Here is an 18,459-nt window from a genome sequence, read left to right as displayed (position 1 = left end):
AAAAAGAAAAAAAAGAGGATTATAAGTTCTTCGACAAGTTGCTGGTTCGGGGCTGTGCCGCGGCAGGGAAGAGCCACTTCCTCCCGCACCGCGAATGTGCTGCCGCTGCACAAACCCGCCAGAGAAATGCAGAACTACCGGAGCTGAGCTCTGGGTCATGCAAAGATTACATTAGCTATAAGAGTTTGTTCTTTATTTTTTAGATAAGGAGAAAACTGGCTTTTCTTGCTTTTTTTTTTTTTTTGCTTTTTTTTAAGAAAAAACTAGCACAATTGCAGTCGCTCCCTGCACCAGCAAAAGGCGTACGTACTTACACCCATTAGCGTTGCTAATTAAGAGGTGAACACTAACTTGTCCCTTGTTAATAATGTAACTAGTTGAGGACTAACGCGAAGACTGACATCTCTTCACAGCGAAAAATTCATCCCAGTGATGGAGGCTTTTTTTTTTTTTTCCTTTTTTTAAGGCACGAGTCTAAAGTGAATTTTTTTCCTGCAAAATTTTTTTTTTTTTTCTTTTTTTAACCTCGAGTTGATTCTTACAGCACAGGCATCCGCCCACCCCTGCTCTTGCTTACCTTTTTCTAAAACACTGTTTAACTAATACTGGGGGTATGGTGATATTTAAAGCTATGCAAAAGGCTGCTGGCAAGCAGCGGGGGGGGGGGGGGTTGGCTCCCATGAACTGCGTTTTCTTGTGCCTTACTCAGGCGAGGGTTATGGTTTGGCACTTCTAAGCTGTAATTATGGATACAGCAGGCACTTTAATGCCGTGGCCTGCGTGCGGCTTTCCGGAGGGACGTTGGTTGTATGCACAGCCAGGCGCAAAGGTTGAGCGAGCCAGGGGGTGAGAAAATTAAGCTACTGCTGATGTGTTCAGGTTCCCAGGGGAGAGAAAAATACATAAATAAGTAAATGATGCCCTCCATGCYGTGACCTCGCGGCACCCGGCACCGGGCAGGCAAGCCGCTTTTGAGAAGCTGCCGTTATTTTTAAGAATAAGGAAGGGGCTGAAGCCGTTGCAACATTGGCGAGGGGATGTTCGCAGGCAGCAAGCGACTTCCAGCTTTGCCCGCGGGGCCAAGAAAAAAAGGAAAGGGGGGGGGGAAAAAAAAAAAAAACCATCGGCCTCTACATGAAGTTCAGCCTTAGCCGCGTGTGCCGGGTTCTCAGCAAGATGCCGCGGAGCCAAGCTCTTCCCACGGTCAGGAATGTAAGGGCTGTTTTGCTGAAGGGTGCCAGGAAGGGCAGATGTAGCGACGGCGCTCGCCCAGCCCAGGCAGGACCAAAGCAGCTCACAGCCAGAAGCCGGCCAGGAGCCGCTTTATTTTTATTTTATTTTATTATTATTTTTTTCCTCCCCTTCTGCAGCATGGCCTGAGACGGGAGGTGTAAGAGAAAACTGAACCGGACAGTGTCAAGTCCAGGGCTGCCGTATGCAGAGAGGCTGCGGGAGAAGCAAAGCGCCCCCCCGTCCTCTGCTGAAGCTTTTTGGCCACATCTGCAGCATTTATTTATTTTTTCCCCTCCTAAAACCAGAACAAAGACTGCAGGCATGAGCAGGGTCCCCTTGCACCAAAAAACAGGAGCGTACAGCCAGGGCTGGCTTCTGCCAAGCAAGTCAGGTCCCTTCATTCCTAATGTAGGAGGCCCCAGGGTCTTGCACTTACAGACAGCCGGCGAGGGGAAGGGGAGGAAGCATAAGACCCTTGGCGGGTTGGGATGCGGGTCCCTGCGCCGTTTGCTCTGGAGCAAAGCTCTGCTGAGCTCCAAGGCGGCGGCGCTCCGGGGAAACGCTCCCCGCACTGCAGCACGGTGAGGTTCAACGGCACCGCGGGGCCGCATCGGGCCCCGGGGCTGCAGCGTGGCCGCGTTCAGCCGAGCCTTTCCCCAGAAGATGAGGCAGTCTGGCCCCCATCGGCCTGTGATCAGAGCACCTGCCCCGAGGAAAGGGCTGGGAAAAAGGATCGCTGGTCGCAGCCCTCGCCAAATAAATCTGCTGCTGCTGCTGCTGCTGCTGCTGCTGCTGCTGCTGCTGCTGGGACGGGTTGCTTTGGCACCCTGAGCCTTATTGTACGAGTGCCAGCCACTAAACATGCACACACATGCGGTGTTTTTAACCTGCAGTTTAATTGCAAGGGGTTTCTGGTGGTTTCAATGGAAATTGCTGTGCCTGATTGGTAAAACATGCACTGGGTTCATTATCACCCAGGCAGCCAGTTCCCCTGTGCAAACAAACTCCAGCGGCTGCGAACTGCAGCTCTGCCCGCCCGGGAGCAGCGGGAAAGTTGCTCTAATTATTTCATTAAATTGCTGTCACTTCCTTGTCAAACCGTACTGCAAAATTAGCCCGGGGCCTTTCGGCTGCTAGCCCCGGCGTGCCGAGSGGCTCGCTTGCTCCACGCGGGCTCTGCAGGAGTGAACGCGTCCAACCCGACCCAGCGCTGCTGCTCGCCTGCTCCGGCCGTCCAGCTCCACCTTCTCCCTATCTCGCTCTTCCCCAGCCAAGCGCCTGCTCTGCCAAAGCCGGCAGCTTTCCTCGCCCCTCTGCCGTACGGGGCTGGCAGCTCTCTCGCCCCGGCCCTCCGGGAACGCCCGCGGCAGCTTTCCAGGCCGTTTCCCCAGCTCCTGGATGGCTGCATGGAGTCATGTTTCTCCTAGAAAGTATCTGGCTCGCGAGGCAGTTTGGAGGCTGCCGTGTGCTCCTGCCTTTTCCCCCTGCCAGACGCAGTTCAGAAAGTTAGCTCAGTACGTACAGTGCTCTTGATTGCAGTAGTGGGCAAAGGCCACTAAGCCAGGGGAATATAAGCAACTTGAAAGAATTTTTATATTCTTCTGGTTACTTGAAGAAATAAGTAGGTTTAGTTCTCTGGCCCACATGTGCTTTTATCCACATTTACRAAATATTCAGGATAGCTGCTTCAGTGTTTAGCTGTGGGAGGATGGAAAACCAAGGGGGACTGTGACCTCCTGCACCCCTCGCCTGCTGCACGCAGCAGTTGCCGTCACCTCCTGGGCTACCTCGGAGGAGAAGGAGGCAGGGGTGTAGCACTGAGAAAGCCTGATCTGACTACTGAGGTCTCGGCTCGTGCCTTAGCCCTGAATATAAACTTGACTTCATGAGCGTAGAGCGCAACGTAACCAAGCTGTGACGCGGCTGGACACCGCTCTGCGCCTCTGGCTGGAACCTGGAAATGTCTAAGCCTCCCCGCGGAGCAGGCTGCGAGGGAAGGAAGCCTGATTTTAGACCGACTCAGGGCAGTTACTTTGGACAACGAAGATGTAAGACAACAGGTAGTGCCTTCGCTGTCTAGCGTATCACAAYGGGAACCTGGTTAGCAGGTAACCTAAGACTTACTAAATCTTTAGCCCAGGTCCAGACAAAACTTCCCTCCCTCAACTCCATCTTATGCTTAGAAAAGTATTTGTTTGCTGACAAACAGACCGTTCCCATCTGCGGCTCTTGCATGGCCCTTGCGGTGGACAGGCTCCAAAGAAGTTTGTGACGTGAGCGTGAAGCATTATTTAATCCCTTCTCCCTTTCCACCAGCTGCATCATCCCAGCCCAATGGAATGGGACGGAGCAGGTCACCGAAACACTGACACCGTCACCTCATGGGTTGTTTTTGCTTCACACTATTTTCCAACAAATCCTGTAGGAAGAGGTCCAGGTCCAGGTCCAGGGAGAGGCCAAAGCCAAAACCATGATAAAATCATGGCAGCCCAGCCCGAGCCAAAGCCGATTTGTTTGCAGCACCCCCTTGCACGCACCAGCACAGCTGTAAAGGATCTGGGCAGCGGCTTTTTGTTTCTCATAGTCTTTGGACCACAGAACGCTGCTGTCATACAACCAATGCAGTTTTACTTTAACAAGCATATAAAGCCTTGAAATCTTGACTAACAGGTTTGAATACAGTATTCCAAAATTAAATTTAAGCTTGTTCTATCTGAACAGACCATAACCTTTGCCAACAACCACCAGCAGTGGGGGAGTCGACTGTGCATTCTCTAACTCAGTTTTTAAGAGGAAGATTAAAACCAACAAATTTGTTGGGGTAACAGACTATTCTGTTGGAAGTTCTACTTTTCACCTGCTCAGAAAAGTTCTACTGTGCATTCTTTAACTCAGTTTTTAAGAAGTATAAAACCAACAAATTTGTTGGGGTAACAGACTATTCTGTTGGAAGTTCTACTTTTCACCTGCACAGAAAAGTTTTCTTGTATAGTAGGTTTTCTATATATTGTTTCTGTATGTACTGTACAAGTAACTTATTCTTAAATAATGCAATTTTACCATAATATTAAAAAAAAATCTGCTCTTATACTGTTTCTAGAATTTGTTTCTCACTTTTAATATTTAGTCTGAGTCTCTCCAGATGCTTGGATACTATTTTAATAGATACTGAATTAACAGCTGCTAAAAGACAGAAACCGTCTATTAGAAATTAAATAAAAGCTTGATAGCCCATGCGAGCAAGTTGATTCTTTTCAGAAGACACATACAAGGAGTCTTATTCAAAGTTACCATTACGGTTTGTAAAGGTCTTATGCCCCCTACTGCCCACCGGGATTTACTTGTATAAATCAGTTACATTTTACTACACTGTGTTGCTCTGAAAGGACTAAGAAGCTACTAAAGTTACTTGTATTCCCCYACATTTCCTCTCCAAGCCGCAGTGTAACCTGTCAACTGCTGTCCACAAAAACTTGCATATACAACAGTGTGACTTGCCTTTGAAATGCAACTAAATCAGAATCCAGTTTAGCCAGCGTCATCTTTTGGCGCGCCGCTTCAGGGTGCATGCGCCATGCAGAACGGGGAGGAAGACCGCAGCGTTTTATACGCGGTGAGGACTAGCCTGCGTATTACTGATGATGTGAGAGTCTGTTACTTTCTCCTATCATCTTCCCCACCATTTTCCCAGTCCTTTCATTAAGTAGTGCTTATCCCATTTTCTTCCTTTTCCCAGCAGCACTGCTGCCTTACACAGTTTTACCATCTGAAGCATCAAGGCCTAGCACGCGACCCATCTCCTGGGAGACACCAGCCGGGACGCTAARGCTTAAGGCGTTAGCAAAGGGATGTGAATGCAAGAAACCAGTTAAAATGCGTGGCGATTGCCAAACCACACCAAACTTTCCATCTTGAAACCTTCGACTTATTTTTGCAATGGTCCTGCAAGTCAAACACCACTGATTTGGTTTCACTGGAGAAAAAACAAAAAGAGCTCACCCACCCACCCACAAAAAACCCCACCACAACATACTGCAAAGCCTGGCTCTAAACAAAGCATTCCTTTCAAATTGGATCAAAAGCTGGAAAACACATTAAAGAAAGATGCTGGTAACACAAGACACAAACRCTAAGCAGATCAGTTTTTAAAACTTTTTTTATTTTTTAATTTTTTTTAAGTTTTTATTTTATATTATCTACAAAGTAAAAGTTTTCTTAACTTAAAAGTTACATCACTGTCTCACGATAGTGATCATCTCATCAAACGTGATTTATAAATAATAATTCATCAGTTTGACGATTAGAATTTTTTTTCTTTTACTGAACCTGTTTCAAGTTTAGTTAGAAGTAAAAGGGATCTCCAAGTCTTGATTTTTAGTGATAATAGCAGCAAGAATCACTCTTGTTACTTCTTTTGCTAGCTGATGAGTTCATAACTTTGAAGGGTCATTAAAAAATAAATAACTTCCAGTTTTCAGCAAGCAGAGTTGGGGCATTTGCAGGACTCAGATACAGTGCATGGAATTATGGAATAGCCCACAAGTTCCTAAATGCCTCTACTCAGTCCGAATCTCTCCCACTGCAAGATGAACTGTTAGCATTCCTAGTGGATGTTACAAGAAATCAATTTTTTTTTTTTAAACAAAATAAAATGAAATTCTAGTTTTCTGTGCTTCCAGTTGGCAGAAGCAGTAGAAGGAGGGTATTTGGCCTATAAAAGGTATCCAGCCTTTCAGTTATTCCAGATGAGCCTTACAACTGCTGTTGGTGGTGGGCTTGTACTGTAAAAAAAAAGTTCAAATGTAAATAATAAATTGGCAAGCCACACAACAGTTTGCTAGTAAAGTGGTCACAGGACAACTACTGAGCTGAACTTCCTTTTTAAAAAAAKAAAAAGAAAAAAAGAAAAAAACCAAAGCCCTGCATATTAAGATGTCCTTTTTTTTTTGTTTTCCTACCTAAACCCTCAGAAAGCATCCTTGTTCTCCTCACACATCCCCCAAGACACAAAATCAGGTATCTAGATCACTACAAGAGTTCAGAGGCTGTTTGGAAAAAAATAATACAGAAACCTAGGTAAGAATTAAATTTAACGTGGAAAAAAAGTCATATAGCATCTACTTTTCCCCAAAAGTAAAAGCTGCAGAATGTTGCTCTGAATTAAAGAACAGACTTCAAATGCCGTTTTACTTCAGCTCTCAGAAGTCTAACAGTCCTACCCCTTCAGCAATATCTTCACTCCTATCCTCAAGACCAATCACTTTAAATTGAATAAAACCCCGGATCATTAAAAACAGGCTACGCAGTCCAACCCCCAAGGCAAAACCTGGAAGAACACAGTCCCACAATGCCAGTGTCTGCACAGTTATCCATTTCTGCAATTCAGCTATGCAAAGTCTTTGCTAAGTTAGCTAAATCTCGTAAACATAGCTAGGCCTGCATTTGGGCTGGCAAAGTATAAATGCTAAACGCAGAAACAGTCCGCTTTCAGCAGTCTGCCACTGTAAAAGGACATTTTCAGGCTTTTTTTTTTTTTTTTTTTGGTTCTCCTTTTCCCAAAATCTGGCTCATACAGTTTTCCTCACTAATACGACCTGGCTCAGTTAAGGTGCAGGTCTCCCAGGCACACACTCCTCACCTGAAGGGTGCGTCATATAGGGGAAATGTGTTGTTGTCGAGACTGGAATGGGCTGTAGTGCACTTTGAGCGATGGCGGCTTGGGGACCACCAGGTGGCTGTGTCGTCATTAGCATCATTGGAGCATGGGCAGTTGGGTGAGAAGGAACCATTCCTGACTGTACATGAGCCTGCAACAAAGAGCTCTTTAGTATGAAATGGTCACAAGGAGGCATCACTCCTGGCCACATGACTATCAAGTTTTCTCCAGCTGTAGCAGTAAATCCAGAGATTTACTCCATTTTAAACAGATTAGCTAAAGAGTACAAATAGGGATTAAGTCAGAGATCTTAAAGCAAAAAATAATAATTAAAAAAAAAGGCTCAAATCCCTACTGCTGGCTCTGAGTAACGTTCTCAACTCTAGCAATTTGACCRGGGGCACTGGGAGAGACTACCAGCATTAAAAGGTGGGATATAAAAAAAAWAATAATAATAAAAAAAGCCCAGCAACAAATCTTCAAAATATTATTGTTAGTAACAGATCAAAGCACTTCCTATGCAGAGGATGCACTGACACGCACTAGAAGTCTGGCATCCCCTTCTCAGCTTCTCATTTATTACACAACCCCACACGCTTTCACGGCTCCCTGCCCTAGAAACCGCTCTCTCCAGTGACCTGTGCCCACGTTATCTTTCATCTAAGCAGTCACTCTAAGATGAGTGATTTCATCCCTTAATATTGTTAGGTCAGCTTTGTTCTGTTTCCAGTTAAGCTCATCATATTTTATGTCCTTGTGTAATCTAAGCAATCATAGTCAAGTCTCGGTGGAAAAAGGAGATTAATCTTTCCTATGGCTGATCACCTTCTGGCAAACAAGTTCAGTGTCTTGTCAGTTGGCTTCTTCAGCTCAGAAAGAACAGTTTATGACTAGATTGTCAATATTTTGCTTTAAAATCCAGTAAGCACTAGTTTCTTAAAAGTATAAAACATTAAGGAACTCAGAGCTGTCAAGTGGGTCTGTCTCGAAAAAAACGCAGTTGTATCAAAGTTTTGATTTGTCCTTCTACCTTATCCCATTAATAGAGCACTACGGTGCCATAACTGCAGCCTCACAGGTCTCACGTGCCAGTAAAGACAAGTAGCAGGTAGGGCTACAATTTTATTTTTTAAAGACAAAAGGGCAGTCTCTTATTTGAGTCATCACAGACATTCCTGAAATTTTTAAATCAGGCTCAAAATTAATTATTAATAGCATTCAAGAAGCTTTTTAAGGCAGGAACTGCAATTCAAATCTTACTCTTGTTCTAAAAAAGTTTTAGAAGATAAGGCTGTGAAACRGAAACATCTTTCAGGATCAGCACCATTTCTGCTTTGATGAACCTGCTATTACAGCAGCCATAATTATAAAGCAGCTATTCATATAGCAGCTGTATTTAATACAGACACACAGTGGATAACAATTTCTGCTGTGGCTCAAACGCTTTGCAGATTGGGAGATGACAGTACTTTGTAATGATTTTTAAAATACTGTTTCTCAAGTGAGATATCTAACAGCTCGAGATCCGTCTGATAACCTCAGGGGAAATCCAACTGATCCCCTGTGTTAGCCTAACTGAAATTCTTACATGATGAGATTTCACAATGGTATTCAGCAGTTGGAAATCAGGCTGCTGAGAAGCTATTAAATGCAGTGATTAGTTTCCCCACAATGGAATAATTACATGCATTTAAATTTTCTTAAAGAACTGTAGTTATTCCTTCATTAGAGATTTTTAGGAAACTTCTTCATTTCAAGAAGTCAGTTAGTTTGATATAAATATCATGGATTATATACTGTAATTTTCATCCTAAAAAAAATTTACAGTAGAAGAGACTGTGTAAGTCAAAAATCAAGGGTAAAGCAGGCTTTGCCTGTGATTGTTAGAAAAATACTGGCTATGCAGTCTTTCTAAAACTTGCATCTGATTTGCTTTAGCAAGGTTTGCTTAYGAAGTGCTTGACACACAAAAAGGAAAACAATGATAGCATCCTACAGCGCAGGCATGGGCCTGGCTGTTTCGCATACGGTTTTGCCTCTAAGTCGACCTTGAAACCAACAAGTCTCAAGGCACAGCACTCAACATGCCACTAACACAAGAGCTTCCAGCAAGACCCTTCTAAGGAGTCACATGCTGGTATTTCAGGGCATCCCAAGAAGCTATGCAACCTAGGCATTCACAGCAGTACCATCACACCAGATCACAGCAATAGCTCGTTTAAGTCTAGAATCTTGCTTCTGGCAAAAAACAGAGCCTGAGAGGATGTGGCAAGATGCCACAATAGCAGTATTTAAGTTTAGACATCCTCTCTTTACCCTGCCACAGGAAAAAAAAGCAGAGAAATTAAAAGCCTAACAATTAAAAAGCTAAAACTTCAACATCAGTAAAACAATTCTTAAATAACAGTTAATTCATTTGATTAACTGAGCGTTCCAGGGACCAAAGCAAAGACTTTTATCAGAATTCAGTAAGGGACTGAACACCTATTAGGCTAACATCCCTAATTACAGTTAGTGACAATATCCCAAACTATTGTCAACCTGTATGAGAAGGCATAAGCCAGACACCAAGTGCTTGGTGTGAAAAAATTGTGCAGACAAATTGCTTAACTGTCCACTCATTGACAAAACTCACTAAATCTATGAGATTTAGTTCCACATTAGAAAACCTTTTAAACACTGCTTTATGCAGAGCTCTTGATTAATAAAGTGCTTCCCTTCCCCAAATTTTTTTTCTCAGTGAGCTGACCACAAGAGAGCAGTTAAGAGAAGTGGGATTCTGATCCTGAAGCAAGGATTGTGGTTAAGTTGTCCAGCAAACATCAGGAATCTCCTGTTCATTTAGAACCTGACACACGCATTCAGGGCTTTCTTTCTCAGCAAGGATTGCCCTGCACATATCTGAATTGAATCTCCCTTATCTCCCACTGCAGTGCTGCCCTGATACTCACTCCCTAGTAATCCTTTGTAATATCCTTTACTGGATGTACTTGTAAAAGTTTGACTAAAATGCAGAGCCTAACACAACCACCAGAATTGGCAACTAAACCTTCCTCGACTCAGCTCTCACCTCCAACCCTTCTGTATGCCAGCTCTTGGTGTGATCACGCAGCAAACCTGATCAGTGCACTGATTTGACTGAGAAATAGCCTAAAATAGGGGTGAGGGGCACACGTTAGCGGAATCAGGTCCCCAGTCTCATTTGCTGCATGACCGAACAGTTCTGTGAGCAGAATGGTGGGGTAAGACAAGGATAGGAGGAGCGAACTGGGAAGAGAGCTCATTTTCTTTCAGTAGCAGTGCCAGCTTCAGATATCTTCATTAAACTACAGCCATAGATGTACTGAGTGTTGGAAACTGAGGCCCAAGTATCTTGTAAAACTCTAAAAGAAAAGCAATGTACAGACAGAAATCTAAAAAACATAACAGGTAATTTGTGCCGAGAGGTGACAGAATGGAAATCCCTTCAGCAGGCCCGACTGTCCTATCTTTGTGGCATTAAGACATTTAGTCTTGAAGGTTGTTAAACTGTGTTTACCTGGGGGACATGGGCCATGTGTGGCGGATTGGTATATGCAGGTTGAACATGGGAGGGATGAATGGTGAAGACTGTTTGTTGTGCTGTAGGAAAACTATTTTGTGGAGACTGCGTATTGGAGCCTGGCGTCATGGAAGGTGGGGTTGGAGCTAGACCTGCATGGTAAATTGCCGACTGCTGTTGTGGGTTTGCCAGGTGGAGTGCCTGAGCAGCCTGATGCTGATGATGCTGCAAAAAAAGGATAAAAAACGGTAAGATTAAGGCTTTGGTCTAGAAAGGGTACACATTTATTCTGCAAGCTTGTCTAAGAAAGGCTTGCAAAACTGCTCTTGATATTGAATATCTTAAATGGCAGATCTAAGCATCGCCACACCTATGGTAATAATGAAACTCATTTCTGTTCCACAAGGCTCATTTTCCTTGCACCAAGGAGTCATACGAGCAGGAGCCTGGAAAACTGATATATTCACTAGAACGTAGAGAGCCAGGTACAAATAGGAAGGAGAACCTGCAACCTGGGAACTGGACACACTTCACAGTTGCATTTATAGCAGTCCATAATCATTACCAGCAAGTAACTAAGGCATACAGCATTATCATGAGGTCTGCCAAAAGCCTATTTTGTCTTCAGCAAGGAGAGAAGCTCCCTACCTTTGACAAAAACAAATTAAATATTTCTCAGCACTTACCTACTCTCTATTTCTAGTTGTAACTCTGCTCATATTAAGCTTTGACAAAATTTTGAACCTTCCTTAATCTTAACACAGAAACAAGCATTTTTAAAGCTATACCTCATCCCCTCAGAAGAGGGGGAAATGAACAGTTAGGCTCTATGCTGGCCATTACTACGGGAAATAGACTGCAACAAGTTTTCCTGCTAGCTTACCTAACAGACTATGCCATGAGCCTACTACCTTTGACTCCTAGGCACTGCAAACAGAGAAAAATGAAATGATACGACTCTACTCCCTCCCTTCTAGGAAACAGAGGAGGATGTAGAAAACTCCTGTAAGAAATCTGTCACATACAGTTTGTTTAGACAGCTGCTCCATTCTACCATTTTTCCTCTCAAGACTGATATATTGACGTAAAGTAACAGACTGATACAATGCCTCCTAGTGAGTGGGTCAAATAAAGTTTAAAAACATTCACTCTCTTGAGCTCCGTTACCTGCACGGGGCTAGGAGCAGGGTGGCTTCCAGCATGTTGGCTTTGCTGCTGGCCAGTTGGCGTGGCAGAAGGCTGAGGATGCGGAGGATGCGGATGCAGGGTAGCATTAGGGTGGGCATACTGCTGAGCAAGTGAGCCAGTGGAAACTAGGATGAAAAAGAAGAATGTTTAACAACTTATACAGAATATACATCTTATCAAATCATCTACACTTGAAGATTTCACTATATCTCAATCATACTGTAAATCTATTCCCTCCCCCTTCTAAAAATATTTATCTTGAAATTGCTGAGTATCTTACCTTGTTTTCATGTAGTTTGTTTTTTTCAGGAAAGTCTATAAATAACCGTAATTAGACAGTTCATCTTCCCTAATTTGACAATGTAACAGATACTTCATATAAAAGAGCAAAATTTCAACTTTTGTTTAGTCAAACAGACCAGTTTAAAATATCAAATTTATCATTTCCATACAATTTAGTTTTTCCTGAAATATACTTTAAAAAGGTGTTACAAGCCATTTTTATTTCCACCATCCAAAAAATTCTTTGGCCTTATACCTGGCTAACCTCACCATGCTACTCTTCTGGAAATTGCTCACAGCACAGCCAGTGCAAGGTAGGTACACTGCATGCATGTGTAAGAGCTATAGGGTCACACAGCATACACATAAAATTAAGAAAACTAAGGCTTCTTGAGGACCAAGTTTTTGTTGAAGCCAGTATCCTGTACTAAAACAACGCATCTTTCTGCTCAAGGCCAATTACAGAATCTTTTCTGGATCATCACYGTTCTTCATTCCTTGAAACAGTAGCAAATTAGGTATGAAATTCCATAAAAGGAAAGAAAAAAAACACAACAACAYGAAACTTTCACACAAGTGAAACCACATCTGTTGCTACAGCCATACCGGTCTCCAACAACAAACTAATTTCTACAAGTCCTCCTTGAGGAGTCTGCCCTGTTTTGCTTCAAAATGGGTCATGCTAAATCGCTTTTTTATTTCTGAGGGAATATAAGAAAATATRAAAAGCCACAATAAAAGAAAGACTGCTCTCAAACTCAAAGCATTTAACTGGAGAGCAAGACCCTAAGGAAATGAAGCTGCACTGTCTATTCCCCTGCATTGCTTTTGGATCTTGTGTAACAGCCAATCCACAGCTTGCAAATACATTTCTGCATGTGATAGCATGCACTACTCTTTCCAGTATTACAGCTGTCAAAACTGAGGCTAGTTTTGCTGCCCACAGGGCTGAAAGGGAAACATTCAAAGCAAACTATCAACCTGCTGCTGAACCTGTTCCATGCAACTGTTGCTCATTCATTCAAGTAATTTCTGACCAAATTTAATTACTTCTTACTATCAGGGTTACAGCATTTTTATGGGGGTTGTATTACACAAGAAAACTTGATGGCCATATGACGTGCCTCTCTGCAGCAAGCCTTTGCAGGTAATTTTCTGAGGCGGGGTGGTTACAGTGTTGGGTTTTTTTGTCTGAGTCAACAATCTGAAAAGCAAGTACAGGGTTTGAGAGGGGGAAAGAAAGCAAGGTACAAGGACAAACTTTAAGCGCAACTGTTATGCTGCAGACACCTCCCCTGGGTATTTATGGCTAGTGACATGTGTCATCTCATTTCTGCAAGTAACTGTTCACTGCAGATTTTGAAGGTTTTCACTGTGTTGGGCTATAGGTTTCCAAATACATAGAACTGCCTGAGTGTATATAAAGGATGAAAAGCAAGGGATGGATGGAGAAAATGGACAAAAATGTAGCTGCATCTGAAAGCACATCACTGTTCAGCAGGAGCAAGTCTCAAGAGGACAGCAGCCACGTGGTGCTCTGTTAACTGGCCTTGATACATTACTACTCTATGCACATATTTGTTTTTCTCCAGTTTGGTTCGCTATAAAGCTTACAATACTATTTCTCTAAAACAGTCAAACTCACTAAAATACATGCATACAGTATCTTTTCACCTAGTTGAGCCCTATACAGGCCACTGTGAAGGTCTCTCCTTTATAAAATAACTGTCCAGCACATTTAATTTAATCCCACTCTGCCGTCTTGAAAGCTCTACTAACTCTTCAGCGAGCAAATGGTCTAACAGTGATGTGCACTACAGTTTCAGGTAATTCTGCAGATGAGCTTCCTATATACTTGTAAAGCTAAATCCTTTCAGTCTGAGTTCTATTTTGAGCTTAGCGTACTTTAACTGGTAAATCTTCATATGTTATCAGCATTTCTGATGGGGAGAATTTTTTTTGGAAATGCTTCAACGTTTTCTATGCACACTGGCAAGACTATGTATCTTCTGCTGCAGCGCTTTGCTTTTCATATCACTACTAAAACTTATTTTGCAGCAGCATCCCCAACAAATTTTTATTTAGACAACTTTCAAATATTATTCCTCCCTACAAAGACTACATGAAAATGATCAATGGAAACACAGACCATTTTTACAGTATGAAGTTTATAGTTTCATAAAGTAGTAGAATTTCTCAACCTCACTATTATACAACACTGAAGAAGGCCAGAAGTATTATCTCCATCAAAGTAATGGAAATAAAAGCACAGAAGGATTTGCATGTTTGCCAAAGGGCACGCTACAAGACATCTGCCTTCCTCAGGTCTCATTCCACTGCTTTAGCCACAGAGTTGGCATGCCTGACTGTAAATTAACTTCAGCTCCATTCAGGAGGTTTTAAAACGTACATGAAAATTAACTGCAAGTTGTAAGATATTCAAGGCTTCCCACATCCTGCCACACTACTTGTTAAGAGCCCCAAAATAATGTGGTACTCCCTTAGACCATTAGTGCAATTCATCTTGCATTTCTTTACAGCTAAGAGAAAAATAAACTAAATTATTCTGAAGTAGATACATTATACAATAAAACTTCACAAAGAATTTATCTCTTAGGAAACTAGTTAAACCCAGAAATAGTGCCCCAAAGAACAAATGCAGAAGGGGAGAGGGGGAGGTGCCAAGTTTTTGTCAAAGTATCAGCTCTTCCATAACCTTTAAGGCATTTTATCCATAGCTTTGCATTTAAAGGAACAGATTTTTTTTTTTTTTTTTTAAGAGATTTAGAATTTTCATTTCCCTATCTTCTCCTCTCCCACTTTTGTCTTCACACATTACTGTAATAAGCTCTAGAAGTTTACCTGAAACTAGTTCAGATGCTGCTGCAAATTATGTTTTAATAGTAACATTAAAAATGCCTTTTAGAAAAAGTTATCTGGAGACTTAGATAAGTCCTGTATAGATATTGTAAACAAATCAAGGAGGCTTCAGGAAGAGTAGAAGCAAGTTTGAAATAAGTGCACAGACCTTTGTCAGCTTAAAACCAAAGTTCAAACTTTTAACTCTAGAAATTTAGCAGGTTTTCCATGTTCAGCTAGTGCAGTTAAGAGTTCAAGACAAATAAGTAAAATCTGTGCTAGATTAGCATGCCTGTGAAAGAAGTCTTGCAAAATGGTCAGGAGAAATTCACCTACTGGTATCAAATAAGAAAAAAGATAAGACGGGGTGGGAGAGGAGGGAATAAAATCACAAATTATCCAGTGTTTTCCTCAGTGTGTCAGCACTTCAGAGATTTTCCAGATGGCCATCTAGTATCCGAGAAAGTGCTGAGAAAGCCCTAGGAAGGGACAAAATAGCTCTGCATGGCTCGTAGCTGTAAGTAATGTCAGCTCAGCTGAACTGCAGTGGAAATCTACTGCTCCTCACTCCCTATGCCACGCGTTTCTCTCTCCCAGAAATACTCACTGGCCTGACCTGCTTCACTTCAGCACCTTTTTGATCAAGTAGTTTCCTGACATGAGCTATTTAACTGAACTAACCTTGTGAGGATATACGGTGAAGATAAGCAATTCAGTAATGGAGTGAGCAAAAACATCAGATGGATTTGATTACCAAATTCAACTCTACAGAAGTGCAACCCTGATCRTTGTTTCTGAGAGGCAAACAAAAAGAGGTCAGCTATCAAACTCACAGCTGAAATTAAAAAGAGGTCAGAGCAGCAGAAATCAGGTAGATCTCCCAGTTATAAGGGTATATACAGAAATCGTATCATGTAATTTCATGTTTTCCCTGGTAGAAATTTCAGTGCTGTCAATGGGCACAGTGGTCAACGTCCAAACATCAATGCACTGAAAGAGCCTATTTTCAGGAACTGATCGGAGAACAAACCTGAATTTAAGACTATTGCCAGATCCAGTAAGATGGTGAGGATAACTACATTTAAAAGACCTGAATGGTAGGAAGCAAAGAAATAGCAATGTTTCTTTCATATTATAAACATTTACAGAAGTCATTTTACACATGTAGAGTGGACTTCATTTAAAAGAATATCCACTAAAGGAACGAGTTTATTAAAATTATTTCAGTGCACCAAACCAAGATGCATGAACATAGCACAGGCCAACCTCCTACTACACCGGTTCACACAAAACCTTTTCTGTACAAGAAACACACAGGAAGTTCGCTCCAGAACAGATTTTTGGAGGAGAACAAGGGGAAGCTCTCATATCCCTCTCGCAGGAGCTAACTCAAGAAGGAGAGAAGGAAGCCTGGCATAGGTTGCATAGAATCACAGACACAGCAACAAGCCTCACTGCAGGGCAGGAGCCAAGTCCAAAGACAACCTGAAACTGCAGTCCTCTTTCCCCACACCTTGATGACAGCTATAGATCATCCTACAACTACACACCCCACCCAAAGTCTAACTGACCAAACCAGCTTCCTCAGAGTTCTGGGTAAATGACAATGTAAAAGACAGTATTTTTTAATTATTCACCTTTCCTGGTACACACATGCAACTGAAGCCTGGATTAGCCATTGCGTACTTAAGAGTACGGAGTACAACAGCCCCTCTCGTATTTCTTATGTTGATGTAGGTCACCAGCTTGGAGAGCAACACACAGGAGCACCAGAGCCAAGTAATATAACTGGCAATGTTTCCCTGACAAGGAGGAAGCCATCCCGTGCTGTACACCAACACAGAACCCTTAACGGGGAACTTCGTTCTCGTCACAATAATAACAAAGTACATTTTTCACCGCACTCACTCAGTGACACCAGAGTAACTCTACAGAAAGCTTCCTTAACCCCACCTGCAACTCAACTCCTCCCAGGGGTTCAAAACTCGAGCCACAGCTTTCTAATGAGATAAGGCACAAGATATTTTTCCTTTTAGGATGCTGACTAAGTTGCAAAGTTTTAAAATCTCATTTGAGCTATGAAAGATAGGGAGCAAGAGTGTTCACCTAGGTTTTAAGCAAAGATTATCCACACAGAGCACTAATTTCTGATAGCAGATGAGTGACTAGGCAGTCAAGTTAAAGATTATTTGGTATGCAAAATGCATTTAAACGTCTGACAAATCAGCTTCCTGTGGTACTCTAAATCCATTCAACAGCTTCATTCCCCCGTCCATTGAAAGGAACCTTCCTGTGTTTTCTATATACTGGTTTGGTGCAAGGAAACTTGTTCCCTCAACACGTCCCATTCCTTTAACATCTATTCTTTAGAAAGTGCTTTTCTGTACAATCAAAATTAGTACAAAAAACCCAACTCACTGGCAAAGTAGAAAGAAGGGCCTGTCTCCTTGCTGTATGGTATTTTGGGACATGCTGAATTTGGGAAATAGAAAGGTAAATTAGCCTCTTGCCACGTGCATACTTCTCGTCTTCTGGATAGGTCAGCATCTGTTTTTTGGTTTTTTGTTTGTTTTTTGTGGTTTTTTTTGAAGATTGTAGATTCATGCAGATATTTTTATTTACTTAGTTGCTATGAGAGCAGGATATTTAGTTTTACAACTGGGTGATGACGAAACAACTTGAGTCTCAGGTAAGCCTTCCTTCTGAACTGTGACACTGAGGACTTCAGTTCTTAATTTAGTATTAACACAAAAATAAAGTCTATGTCAATTAATGGTCTATTACAGTCCACTGTAATGAGAAAGTTAAAATATAATTACATTAAAACAAAAATTGGCCCCTTGCTTTTTCAGCTATACCACTGGCATTCTTAACAGTTCCAAGACACCTTTGGTGACTGGTTCACTCTTAGTCCCTGGAGAATCCTTTGAAGTTTATATTATATCCACCATTGTACTATCGGGGTAATAGAATTTACTCTACTGCTGAGACAGAAACCAGATAAAGTTAGAGACAATACCAGACCAGTAAAACATATGCAGAAGGGGAAAGGGAAGGGAAAGCAGGGACAGGAATGAGAACACAAAAACAAGAAATGCATCTGTATAAAACCAAGGTCTGGTTTTGCACAAGTTTGTTTTTAAACACAAAAGTAAAGTTTTTCAGAGGACTCCAGTTATCCAAAAACATAGGCAATTTATCTACATGGTAAAACTATTAAAAGTTAATTGTCACAGGAATATATCCACCTGCAGCTTAGGTAACCAAATTTTCCACTGACACCACAAGACAGACTTGTGTCTTTATGTTACACATATCAAGCAGTCTAACTGCAAACCCTGGCTGGTAAATTCTACCAGGCCAATGATGCTAGTATGCCGGAGATCACGCAGAGCCAGCACCTCAGAGAAAGACAGAGGCTCAAGATGTTATACTCCAAAACCAACGTGTAGTTTAGCAGGGTAAGAATGACAAATGAGCATTAAGGTATTTGTACGTGGCAGTTAAAGGTGTGTGCGCCGCTCTGTTTCAGTAGTACATGCATTTTAAACTTCCCATGATAAAGACATCAAAATGGTTCATATCTCCAGAGGTTACAAGCTGAAGTGTATAATAGACGTTTTTAATGTCTGGCTGGTAGACAGGATGAAAGATAGTTGTTTGAACACTGTACTTCCCAACTGTGTTTTTAGGGGAAAAA

At 42.2% G+C, this 18,459-nt stretch overlaps 1 protein-coding gene and 1 long non-coding RNA gene across 16 annotated transcripts in view; both read right to left on the bottom strand.

Moving 5' to 3' along the window:
- Nucleotides 1–2,175: 2,175 nt before the first annotated feature.
- Nucleotides 2,176–4,465, bottom strand: LOC112963371. Its single transcript, XR_003252579.1, has 2 exons — nt 4,200–4,465; nt 2,176–4,090 (listed from the first exon to the last, which is right to left on the bottom strand). It is a non-coding gene; the product is annotated as an uncharacterized LOC112963371 (long non-coding RNA).
- Nucleotides 4,466–5,371: 906 nt separating this feature from the next.
- ATXN2 (ataxin 2) overlaps nt 5,372–18,459 on the bottom strand; it is a 47,143-nt gene continuing 34,055 nt past the window's right edge. For 12 of the 15 annotated variants that reach the window (XM_026060287.1, XM_026060289.1, XM_026060295.1 and 9 more), the window contains 3 exons: nt 11,598–11,743; nt 10,428–10,655; nt 5,372–7,040 (listed from right to left, as the gene is read on the bottom strand). In XM_026060287.1, coding sequence (XP_025916072.1) covers nt 6,837–7,040; nt 10,428–10,655; nt 11,598–11,743 — 578 coding nt within the window. In that variant the 3' untranslated portion in view covers nt 5,372–6,836. The remainder of the gene's footprint in view (nt 7,041–10,427; nt 10,656–11,597; nt 11,744–18,459) is intronic. The other 3 variants (XM_026060288.1, XM_026060302.1, XM_026060292.1) reach the window with 1 other exon arrangement.

Source organism: Apteryx rowi, unplaced genomic scaffold, assembly GCF_003343035.1.
Source record: "Apteryx rowi isolate R43461 unplaced genomic scaffold, aptRow1 scaffold_168, whole genome shotgun sequence".
NCBI lineage: Eukaryota > Metazoa > Chordata > Aves > Apterygiformes > Apterygidae > Apteryx > Apteryx rowi.
This window is presented reverse-complemented; position numbering and strand designations above follow the sequence as displayed.